This window comes from Tachyglossus aculeatus, chromosome 7, assembly GCF_015852505.1.
Source record: "Tachyglossus aculeatus isolate mTacAcu1 chromosome 7, mTacAcu1.pri, whole genome shotgun sequence".
Taxonomy (NCBI): Eukaryota; Metazoa; Chordata; class Mammalia; order Monotremata; family Tachyglossidae; genus Tachyglossus; species Tachyglossus aculeatus.
In genome coordinates this window covers 49,626,510-49,638,815 of record NC_052072.1, presented here as the reverse complement: position 1 = coordinate 49,638,815, position 12,306 = coordinate 49,626,510, and the positions used below count along the sequence as shown (strand labels likewise).

The 12,306-nt window shown below is 42.8% G+C and overlaps 1 protein-coding gene across 2 annotated transcripts in view; it reads right to left on the bottom strand.

Moving 5' to 3' along the window:
• The window catches only part of COL6A2 (collagen type VI alpha 2 chain), a 50,326-nt gene that overhangs the window by 23,023 nt on the left and 14,997 nt on the right, over window positions 1–12,306 (bottom strand). For both annotated transcript variants that reach the window (XM_038748925.1, XM_038748926.1), the window contains exons 7-19: window positions 12,253–12,297; window positions 11,727–11,753; window positions 11,488–11,514; window positions 11,312–11,356; window positions 9,954–10,007; window positions 8,102–8,164; window positions 6,981–7,043; window positions 5,680–5,769; window positions 4,965–5,027; window positions 3,913–3,975; window positions 1,879–1,941; window positions 823–885; window positions 388–438 (exon numbers count right to left, since the gene is read on the bottom strand). In XM_038748925.1, the coding sequence (XP_038604853.1) occupies window positions 388–438; window positions 823–885; window positions 1,879–1,941; window positions 3,913–3,975; window positions 4,965–5,027; window positions 5,680–5,769; window positions 6,981–7,043; window positions 8,102–8,164; window positions 9,954–10,007; window positions 11,312–11,356; window positions 11,488–11,514; window positions 11,727–11,753; window positions 12,253–12,297 (717 nt within the window). The remainder of the gene's footprint in view (window positions 1–387; window positions 439–822; window positions 886–1,878; window positions 1,942–3,912; window positions 3,976–4,964; window positions 5,028–5,679; window positions 5,770–6,980; window positions 7,044–8,101; window positions 8,165–9,953; window positions 10,008–11,311; window positions 11,357–11,487; window positions 11,515–11,726; window positions 11,754–12,252; window positions 12,298–12,306) is intronic.

Genomic DNA, 12,306 nt, shown 5'->3' with positions numbered 1-12,306 from the left:
CAAGTGGTGGAGGCGGGATTAGAATCCAGGTTCTTCTGATTTCAGAATTGCCAGCTGTGTGACTTTGGGCAAGTCACTTAACTTCTCTGTGCCTCAGTTCCCTCATCTGTAAAATGGGGATTAAGACTGTGAGACCCCACGGGACAACATGATCACCTTGTAACCTCCCCAGCGCTTAGAACAGTGCTTTGCACATAGTAAGCGCTTAATAAATGCTGTCATTATTATTATTATTATTTCTAGACCCATGCTCTATCCACTAAGCCAAGCCACTTCTCTATCATTTATAACCACAAAGATAAAATCTCAGCATCTGTAACTTTATCTTTCGACCTAAAGGGCTGTTCATTCCCTTTCTCCCTCTCCCTCCTCAATTCTTTTACTTACCGGTTCTCCTCTAGGACCAGGATAACTAAAGCCAGGTCGACCTCTGTCTCCCTATAAGGATTGAAATATATAGTTCATTATACCTTTATTTAATCACACAATTAAAGAAGCTGTAACCCTTTTGGAGACTGGCATGAAGAACAAGGGAGATGACAGAAGGGAAATGGGGAGCGGTGCTACTTCTGTGGTTCCAGGCTTCAAATGTTTTTGAAATGGTTTTGCTCAGAAGATGTCTCCCAGGTTTTGCTCAGACAGAGGCGATATCTCCCATCAATTAGATGTTAGCTCACATGTCCTCCTTCTCCCCACCTCTTTCAACAGTGTTGGCAAGTTGGGGTGAAAGGATGTGTTTTAAGGACAGAAGTTTCCTGCCATTAGAATAGGGCTCTTTGGCAACACAAAAATCCCAAGGGATCATCTCCGGAAAATGCATACCTTTGGTCCTCGAGGGCCTGATTGGCCCCTGGGTCCCGCATCACCTGGGTCCCCTCTTGATCCCTGGGAGTGATAGAAAGAACAGATTGAAGAGAAAAATGAGACAACACCTTGACTCACACCTAACAAAGATAATCATTTAGTCTTTACCTATTGGAGGATGTGATTACTCTACAGTCACTTCATGGGGTTAGGTAAAACCCAATTCATCCTCCTTTCATGCTCAGCATGGCGAGGTACAATTTTCCGCCAAGGGAACTGGGACATATAGGTGACGTGGTGATCTCGGAAAAGTCACAGACCCTGGATCCAAGCTCAGTCTTTTCTGGTTCTTCTTGAGGCATATCGCCTTTTAGATCTCATGTCTATAGCTCCGCAGTGTTAAAAGTTAGACTTATTTAAGGCCAGATTCTCTAATTTCTGAGGAAGTGACTGAAAACCCAATAGGCTTAAATTACATAATTGCTTAATGATTCTGTGTTCTTTTGGGTGGGTATTCTTTCCTGGATCTAACCTCTCACCACTACCCTTACCACAGTTTAGTTCAGAGAGTTAAAGTGGGAAGAGTGATGCAGAGAGGAAATAATTTTGCACACACCCTCCTCCCATCCAGAGTCCTGATTTTTCTCCTCAACAATCTCCTTGGTATTGGGGCCGCACCTGTGTAGAGGTGGAGGCAAAATAGAAGCAGCAGAATTTCTGTTAATAAATACCACTGCTCCAGCCCCTTAGATCAATTCTGCTGTCTCTGATTATGGCATGAAGGTTTATAGGAGCCAGACATTCCCTACATCTGGGCCCAACTGGGCTCACTCTGCAGTTAAGACAACCCACTCCTGATAGAGACTTGCATGATTTTTGTTTTGATGGTTGGGGATAAAGAGAACCTGATGGTCTAATTCTTTTCCCAAATGTGTCCCCATCCCTCACTACGAATCCAACTCAACAGAAGATGAGGTAATGACTAGATAAGGTAAGGACTAAAGTCATTCATTTGGGAGTAGTATCCTGGGTTGATCCTGTCTGCAGTCCAGTGAAATCTAACGAGTTACTCACTTCTTTGCCAGCCTCTCCAGGCAGACCTGGGGATCCTCTGGGCCCAGGCAGACCTCTGTCTCCCTGGAGACAAAATAAAAATAACATTTATTCATTTAAGAGTCACCTATTAGTGCTACCTGATATTACTCAGACCACTACACTTCAGAGAACAGGAATCAATCTCCCAGGGAGCTTCCTGGGGACCATATTGTGGTTAATATAGTGGTTAAGAGAGAAGGTCCCAGGCAATATCCTGACCTGAGGGTACAGAGTTTTCTTTTTGAATCCTTTTGTATTCCCTCAATATCTGAATTCATTCCAAATACTGATTTGGTTGGGAGTTTCGGGATGATTTTTCATTTTCATGTGGGGACCTCTACTCCAGAGTAACTGAGCAGAAGTCAAAGAACTATTCTCTGCAGAAAAACTTGATGTAGAGGTTAAGAATCAATCAATCATTTTTATGGAGCACTTACTGTGTGCAGATCACTGTACTAAGTGCTTGGAAGGGTACACTGTAACAGAGTTGGCAGACAGGTTCCCTGTCCACAGTGAGCTTATAATAAGAAATATGTGGTTGCTCTGGGAGAAAGGTACGTAATAATATTAATAATAATAATGTTATTCAGGTGCTTACTATGTGCTAAGCACTAAGTTCTGGGGTGGATACAAGATAATCAGGTCCCACATGAGACTCATAGTCTGAGTAGGCAGGAGAAAAGGTATTAAATCCCCATTTTGCAGATGAGGGAAGTGAGGCACAGAGAAGTTAAGGGTTTTTCCCAGAATCACGCAGAAGATAAGTGGCAGATTTGGGATTAGAACCTAAGTGCTCTGAATTCCAGGTCTGTACTCTTTCCACTATGCCATGCTGCTTCTGTACATATCAAGAGGTCAGAGCAAAGATATCTAAATGCAGGCCTGACTCTCAAAATGAACAGCTAGAGCCTCAGATGGACTCCTCCACCCCTTTGGTTCAAGGGAAAAGCATTACTGCTTCAGGTCTGGATTTCACCCTTTGCCCTCTGCAACAGGGGATGGAGACCTTGGATGAGCCAGCCCAGTCAGTGAGACTGATAATCGGGTGGCACTGGAAACTCAGGGAGCAGTCAACTGATTTAGGAGACTGGCTCCAACGGAGGCTGCAGAGCAATCAATCAATTGCATTTATTCAGTGCTTCTTGTGTGCAGAGCACTGTACTAAGTGCTTGGGAGAGTGCAAAATAACAGAGTTGGTAGACGCAGTCCCTGCTCACAACGGACTTACAGTCTAGAGGGGGAGACAGATATTAATATAAATAAATTACGGATCTGTACGTAAGTGCTGGGGGTGCTGAGGGAGGGGTGAATAAAGGAAGCAAGTCAGGGTGATGCAGAAGGGAGTGGGAGAAGAGGAAATGAGGGCTTAGTCAGGGAAGGCCTTTGAGGAGATGTGCCTTCAATAAGATTTTGAAGGGGGGGAGGGTAATTGTCAGATACAAGAAAGGAGGGCATTCCAGGCCCGAAGCAGAACATGGGCAAGAGTACTGCAGTGACCCTCAAGCTTGGAGACAAGCCTTGTCCCTTGACCACTTAACAGGTCCCACTGGACTCCAGTGTCTTGAGTCAAGAAGGCAGAGCCTGGAGTTTCTGTCCCACTACTTCTGTCTCCAAGGGCCTGCCCTGATCAGAAAGCTGTGGGAGATTCCCTGTCCTCATGGAGTTGGTGTTCCTGATTGGATACCCCACCCCCATGACCAGGGAAGCCCAGGGCACATCCCCTGTGTACTCTCCCACTCCGTCGAGTACTACAGCTAGGGAATGTCACTTTCACCAGAATACTAGTAATAATAATTATGATATTTGTTAAGTTCTTATTTTGTGCTAACCACTTTGCTAAGCTCTGGGGAAGATAAAAGAAAATCAGATCAGACACAGTCCCTATCCCACATGGGGCTCTCAGTGTAAGTAGGAGGGAGAACAGGTATTTGTAAAAACAACCCTGGAAATCACACCTATTGCAAAAGAAAATTAAGGTTGACTTGGGGTCAAAGGCCTTCAGGGCTTGCTTACCTTTGCCCCTTTGTTTCCAACTTCACCTGGTAGTCCTCTTGGCCCCTCTTGGCCGATATCTCCCTGTTAGGAAATAAACAGCCCATCGACAAATTAGACGACTCAGTAAAGGACCCTTGCTCCTGATCTGTTTACCAAACTTGAGCTTATGGGGGTAAAAAGAAGCTGTCAGACTAGATGTTAACATCCTTTTGCCACATGAGAGGAGCAGAGGTAGGAAATAAGCAGCTATGGTATTTCTAGGACTTTGGAAAAATGTAAGAAACTAACACCTAAAGAACCAATGCCAAATCAGGGTCAGACAAGTGGCAACAGGAAGCCTTCCACCTAGAGATCCATCCTCATGGATGGGAGCAGTCCTTTTACTCTCTCTGACCTTTCTTCTACTTTATTTGTAAATATGGGCTATAACCCAAGAGCAGCAATCTTCACCTCTCTCCCTCCGGCCTGGCATAATCAAGCTCTCTCCCCTTTCCTCTGATCAGTTCCATTCCCTGCTTGTTTCTGGCAAAAGGCCCTTGGTAACCTGTGCCAGAGGGTGGAAATAGCAAGAGACATTTTATTTTGGTTGGGCAAATGCCAACTGACAGTATTGTCTCTGTGGTGGTGTTTTTTTTTTAATGATATGTGTTAAACATTTACTAGGTACCAGGCACTGTATTTAGCACTGGGTATAGATATAAGCTAATCAGGTTGGACACAGGCCATGTCCTACATGGGTCTCACAGTCTTAATTCTCATTTTACATTTGAGGTAACTGGGGAATAGAGAAGTTAAATGACTTGCCCAAGGACACACAGCAGACATGTGGAGGAGCTGGGGTTAGAACCCATGTCCTCTGACTTCCAGGCTCGTACTCTAGGTCCACTAGGTCACATTCCTTCCCTGATTTTCCTAAACTCAAGTGGAGGCTTAGGTCCAGGAAGTATTTCCCTTTATGCAGGAGAAATGGGGATTAAGTGGCTTCAGCAAATACAGCATGAATGGGCAATGTCAGAGTGACCCTATTACTTCTCTTTCTGCTCAGGGAAATATTGCCCAGGTCGACTCACCTTTTCTCCTTTGGCCCCATCACTGCCCGGGCCACCTTTGGCTCCTGTATCCCCTCGACGGCCCTAGATAAAGAAACACAATGGGATTGATGAGCAAAGTGTCCTTTTCAGTCACTCGCCAGAAAGTGGCATAACTTCAGCTCAAGTAAAGTAGGAGACTGGCTGGGAAAAGTCCATATTGTAGCCCTAACCAGCTAACTTTTCTTTAGCCCCAATAGACGAGCATAATGGACAGAAAAATTCTTTGACTTCCACTGTGCTCCTACTACATCTGAGAAAGGTAAAAAGAGTCTGAATACTAAGTAGCAGATGACATTTTTTCAATGCCTTGGTTCACCTTTCCCCACAAAAGTAGTATCTTATCATATTAAACCACCTCTTTCGGGGTAGCTCAGAATGGTTTGACGACATTAACATGTGAATGAATTCTCACCACAATCTCTCCGAGGTGAGAATGTTCCCTTTATATCTTTTTGGCTAAGGAAATTGAAGCACCCATGGAAAGACTTGTCCCAGATCAGGTAGTGAGAGAGAAATTGAGCCAAGTACAAGATGCTGTGTACCTCACTCCCAGTCAAGTACTCTTTTTGTATTCAGTGGGGACAGAGAATAGGGAGGATGAAAGATTGGAGAATGATGGATGAAAATATTATCGCTATTGCTAAGTACCATGCTCATCTTTCCAGAGGTCTCAAGAAAGTGGTTATGAATTTACCGGTTCTCCTTTAGGTCCAATGGGCCCAGGGCCTCCTTTGGCTCCTTTGAGGCCAGGACTTCCCGGAGCTCCACTACTGCCGTTGTATCCCTGTGAAGGGGAGAGAAAATAAAATCAGACCAAGCCTGACAGAGAGCAGCCCAAGATGTGCTTAAAAGCATGGAAGCTTGTCAGCTCAACACCTACAGATGCTCTGGTGCTGAGTTATTTCCAGTGAGATAGTAGAACCCAAAATCAAAGGCAGAGAAGCCCTGTTTGCCCAGACTAGGACATTGACTAATGACCCCACCCTTCCTGTGGGGAACATTCCCTATCTGAATTGGCACAGCAGGTGTTACCATAAATCAGAGCAATTCACAGCATTAGTGGGCAATGTTCCTGGTTTGTTACCATGCATTAACCTTTAATCACTTTTCTTAATTTATCACTGTGTGATATTCATCTTATTTAATTTTAAACACTGTTTCAAGAATATTTTTTTTCATGAAAATAAGCACATTTCTTTAACTAGACAGAAACCTGTATTCCCACAAAAAAATAAAGGAATTTGAAAAGAATGCTTATTTAGTTAATAGGTTTACCAAGCAAACCACACACAAGAAAAGTAGCTTCAACCCTGGGTTTTTCCAAATAGTTCTTCAAGCTAAAACTGATCAACTTTTATTCTCTAACTTTATTAGTGATTTTTGGTTTTTTTTAGAAAATATAAACGTTAACTGAAGCAGTTTCTGTTACTGGTTCTCTGTTGTTCCCTTCTCCCAAACAACCGAGAGCGGCCTCAGTTAAAAAAGCGTATCTCTTCTGGTGTAAAATAGGTTATAAGATCATGTCCATTGTATGTTTTCCCCACTGAATCATAAGTTAGTTGAGGGCAGGAATCACTGTGCTTTCTTTTCTATTGTTACCTCCACACCGTACAGTGTCTAGCATACTTGTGTGCTCAATGAATAGATGAGGAAGGATGAGTTTAAGTGTGCTGAATATGCACTTTGGCTGGTTACTGGTTATTTCAGGTAATCAATTAATCATTGGGTTGATTTTCCTGGCTAAGCATTTGTGTCACTGAAGCCCTGATAGTGAGTTTACTAAAGGTTGTGCCATGTCAGTTCAGATGGCATATGGATCAATCAGTGGTATTTCTTGAGCTCTCAGTGGGTGCAGAGCACTGAACCAAGCACGTGGGAGAGTACAGTACACCAGAGTTGGTAGACATGCTCCCTGCCCATGAAGAGTTTACAGTCGAGAGCAAAGCTAGTCTTTTCTTTGCCTGCATTCAAAAAGAAATCCGGGAAAGTCCTTACCCTGTTTCCTTTTTCTCCTACTTCTCCTGGGGGTCCTCTACGTCCCGCACGGCCCGGATCTCCCTGAAAGGGATTGAAAGAGTATTAATCTATTTTAATCCTTCAAGAAGTTGTTTTTAATAATAATAATAATAATAATGGTATTTGTTAAGTGCTTACTATGTGCCAGGCACTGTTCTAAGAGCTGGGGTAGATACGAGGTAATCAGGTTGCCCCACATGGGGCTTACAGTCTTCATCCCCATTTTACAGATGAGGTAACTGAGGCACAGAGAAGTTAAGTGACTTGCCCAAAGTTACACAGCTGATAAGTGGCAGAGTAAACAATTTACTCTCAGCTCAGTGAGGCGGCTGCTTGAAACTGTCTGGCAATGACAGTCACAAATAAATATTGCATCAGCCTAATCAGAGAGTATGTTCACTTGAGGAGACTAGTTCTAATTTTCTACCACAGTCAATGTGGATGATCTAAGGAGCTACATATTTAAGATACTTCAGAAGCGTCCGAGTATAAGCCTTCCGTCATGACTTTTCAGATTCCCTCATGTGGGTCTTGCTATCATGATTTCTTTCATTCAGGGAATAATAATAATCGTAATGACGGTATTTGTTAAGTACTTACTATGTGCAAAGCACTTGTTCTAGGCGCTAGGGTAGATACAAGGTTACCAGGTTGTCCCACGTGGGGCTCACAGTCTTAATCCCCATTTTATAGATGAGGTAATGAAGGCACAGAGAAGTTAAGTGACTTGCCCAGAGCCACACAGCTGACAAGTGGCAGAGCCAGGATTAGAACCCACGACCTCTGACTCCCAAGCCCGTGCCCTTTCCACTAAACCACGCTGGAATGGATTCAATGGCTAATTGGTACACAGGGTAGGCCCTTGGAATAGGTTTTCATACCTTGTTGCATTGCATGGGAATCATCATCATCATCATCAATCATATTTATTGAGCGCTTACTGTGTACAGAGCACTATACTAAGCGCTTGAGAAGTACAACTTGGCAACATATAGAGACAGTCCCTACCCAACAGTGGGCTCACAGTCTAAAAGGGATGAAAAAAGCCATAGGGTGGGGGAAGAATCCAGAATCTGTTTATTTAAGTTGGCATCACATACCTTAATACCTGAGTCTCCTGGTTCTCCTGGACTTCCTGCATTTCCTGGATAGCCATCAGGGCCCTATAGAGAAGAGGAACAAAAAACCCCATTAAATCCACAGCTTTAATCTGATGATTAGTGTAAATAACCTTACCTACTGGTTTTTATTATGGCGATCAACATTACCAAACTCATAGTCCCCTTTCATTTTCTTCGTGACCAAGTTCTGTGCTAGCAGGAGAGATTACCATACATGGTGGGATTACCATACATCCTGCTTCAGCCAGGAAAATCCTGAATGTCATTAACTGTCCCAGCTGGTTGAGTAGGATGTCTCCAACTGTTCAAGAACTGTTAAAAAGTTTCATGTTGTAGGCATAGTCAATGCCAATCACTTCTAATCCTGGCTCTGCCCTTCGTCTCCTGCGTGACTTTGGGCATGTCACTTAACTTCTCTGTGCCTCAGTTACCTCCTGGGGGTTAAGACTGAGCCCCATATGGAACAAGGACTATGTCCGATCTGCTTAGCTTGTATCTACGCCAGTGCTGAGTACAGAGTCTAGCACATATAAGTTCTGAATACCAGAAAAAAGCAAAAATCAACAAAAAAAAATAAAGTCTCCCTTAGGATCCTCTTGGGCTCTGAATTGGGGGAGGAAGGATTCTTTCAATATGGGGGAGTATCCAGAAGTTCAATCACCCCCCTCCTGAATTGAAGGAGTCTTCACTTTTATCTCCTCAGGGTCATCTTTCATTATTTTGGCCGTTATTCAGCCCCAGGAGGTAGCTGAAAACTGCACCTCTCACTAAAATTGATGATGTACTTTGATGACTGGTGTGTCCCCCTCACATCTTTCATGATACCTATCCTATTGGACACTTCCTTTGGAAGCCCCCCACCCCTTGGAATCCATGCTCCATGTCCTGGATTTCTGAAAAATGAATTATTTCCCCCCTGTAAAAAAAGGCCATACAGTTCACTTGTCCAGTGAAATCATCTTTATGTGCTTTCCAATTTTGGAAATCATTTTTCCCTTTGTCTGTTTACTAAGCACCAAATGGAATGAAAGTAACTTTAAAACACGAAGAACTGATAAATAGTAATAAAACCTTGAATCGCTCTACTGCCTTTCTTCCTAAGAACTTTAGAGTTTTTTCACACAATCTCTCTCTTTTTCTCCCCAGCATACTCTGATGTAGAGAGGGGCAGTATGATTATTCCCATTTTATAGATGGGAAAATTGAGGCATAGAGAGATCAGTGACTTGCTCAAGTGTCATGCTGAAGCTAGACCCCAGGATTCCCAAATCTTCACCTAGAACATTTCTACTCTACCAGCTGCCTCATTCAGTCTCCATTTTAGCAAAATCCATCTTTAGGAGGAATCCTACAATTAGCAAAGAACAAGAGAATGGATTTCAATGGAATAATTTCCTTTGTCAGAATTGTCCAGTGCTTATGGTAATAGAAAGAGTTCACAAAAGCAGAAGCACACAGAAACACGAAGGAGGAAGCTTTATTTCCTATAGACATGGTTTCATAAAAAAAATTTAATTATTTTTAGCGTTCCAAATACATAGCACAGTGAGAGTAATAAGCTCATATTCATTCATTCAGTCAGTCATATTTATTAAGTGCTTACTATGTGCAAAGCACCGAACTAAGCGCTTGATATGGGCATAATGATTCATACTCTCATAAATCCTGCATTGTGTGGAAACTGTATTTTTGTAACCTGAGATGAAATGGTGGCTGATGAGTCCATTCACTCCCCTCAAAACCATAAATTGAATTACTATTCCTGTTCAAGGGATTGAACTCCTATCTGTAGTGACTTAGCACTAGGCCAAAGAATCAAAAACAGGGTTACCTTATCACCAGGGTCTCCCTTACATCCAGGAGGTCCAATGCGTCCTAACTTGCCCTAGAGAAGTAGCATAAGAAATGAGAACCGAGTTAGAGAGATTATTATTCCCTAGGCAGTCTTCCCACAGCTAGCTGGCCATGTGAACCTCAAACAACAGACCATGGGGCCGTTTAAATAATAATTCTAGGGGCACATTTTGATTTTAGGTTGTGTGGTGATTTCACAGAATCAGACACCTTGTGTAATTAGATTCTTTTTTAAAAATTACTAAGGCTATGCGAATGCCTGTGTCTGACTAAGGAAGCCCTCCTGAGTATATATTGTGGTACATTTTAATAGCCCTAGAGTTCATCATTAGAGCATTAGAAATGGGCTCTTTATGGTTAATGTAAAGAGGAGTTTATGTAAGTATGATGCTTCTGCCTGCAGAAGCACTTTCATGCATACAGAAGCACCCAATGTGATTTTATATTGAGGAACTGTGTAAAACTCCCTTCTGGAGGTGTTAAGCGTTATAATGAGATCAGAGCTGTTGTTGTATTATACTCTCCCGAGTGCTTAGTACAGTGCTTTGCACACATTAAGCGCTCAGTAAATATGATTGAATGAATTTTGCGCTACAAGTCATTAGGTAAAATCCTTCAGAGTGACCCAGAAGGGAGTGATTTATAACGCCTCCTGCTTTGGCGTCCACATACTTCGAATTATGGAGACGTCTGATTTTCCGACCCTGGGGGAGCATCAGGGAAGGGGGACGTAAGGCTTTCCTCCAAGAGCTGACGTCCATGTTTGGGATCGGAGGGACGCCAGTTTGGGCCACCACAGCCAAGGTTCTCCTCGCCAGGTGCAGAGACTACTATTGCCATACCTGGGACAGTGGAAGGGATAGAAGCCAGGACAAACATGGGATCCCAGGTGTCAGATTGCATCATATAACTGGCAAGGGGAGAAAGCGCCACATTGGATTGTAATTCAACCCCTCTGTCCCGGGATTGATGCCCAGACAAATCTGTAAACCAACCAAAGTCCTCTTATTTAAATAGCACCCCCCAATTGTGGACCCCAGAGCTGAGCTTACGGCATGAAACCGAATGATGAGGTTTATGGGAATTTTCTTTCTAGCATTAAGAAAAAACCAATTCCAAGTAACAGTGGTTTCTACTCTGCGAGGGGACCTGGTAGAGATGGCCTTGAGAAGCTTTGTATGGTTCAACTAAGAATAAATACTTCCTTCCAAGTTCAAATTTCCTAGGTAACATTTTAGACGCATTTTATTGAAAAAAATCCCTCAAAACATAATAATGGGGAAAGTGATTTTCATAGAAAGGTCAGTTATTCAGTGAAACTAGAGTGTCTTTTACCTTTTGCCCATCGGTTCCATTTCTGCCAGCCAGTCCATAAGCGCCCTGGAACAGAATGGAGAAGAAAAGTTACTCGGGGTAAGATTCTATACGTGGAATTGTAAAGTGGAAAAATCAGTGCGTAGATTAAGGCCCAGGTGAAAAAGAAACCCAGACACAGGCATTTGTCAGCTTACCTTTCTCCCGTCTCCACCGAACTCACCCTGCAAAAAGAGAAAAGTGACATATTTAGTTAGGAGTCTTTTTTTACTTACTAAAGTTAAATATTTCATGGGGCCGAGGCTCCAAAGCCTCACAGATGATTACATTTTAAATGACTAAGCTCCCTTTTGGAATTAGGGATTTGGAGAAGGTGCCCCAAGGGTAAATTTAGCCTCATTACTAGTTATTAGGAAGAAAACCAGGAATCACTTACCTTTTCTCCTTTCAAACCAGGAACACCCTGAGAAGGAATAAAGAAAAATGTTACACCATGGAATATTACCCTGAGGGAGATCAAGGGGAAGAGGAAGGGGAAGATCAAGATAACAGAGGAAACATATCCAGAAGCATGACATGGGGAGAGAAAAAGATAGTAAAGTATGACTAAAAATGTCGTTTAATAGGATTTTCAAATTAGCAGTCCCATGACTGACAATCACGAGCTTTAAATGGAGGACAGTTAGGTAACTTAAGGTAACTACTTTTCTTCATCAATTTCCAAAAAAACAGTTATATTGAGTGCTTAATTCCACTGTATTTGAAGCCAACATATTTTGGGTATGTTAGTTTACCATAGGAGAAATTGAGGCCCAGGCATGTCAGTGGTCATAAGTCTCAGATCTACTGACTCTCAATCTTTGGTTTGAGGGGTGTCAATCAGAATAATATCCAACACCCCCTGTCAAAAATATGCTTAGGGATTAACATTTTCTTAGGGGGTCGAAGTCTGCAGTACTTACTTTTGGACCTGGGAATCCAATTGGACCTTCGATACCTGGGTCTCCCTGAAAGAG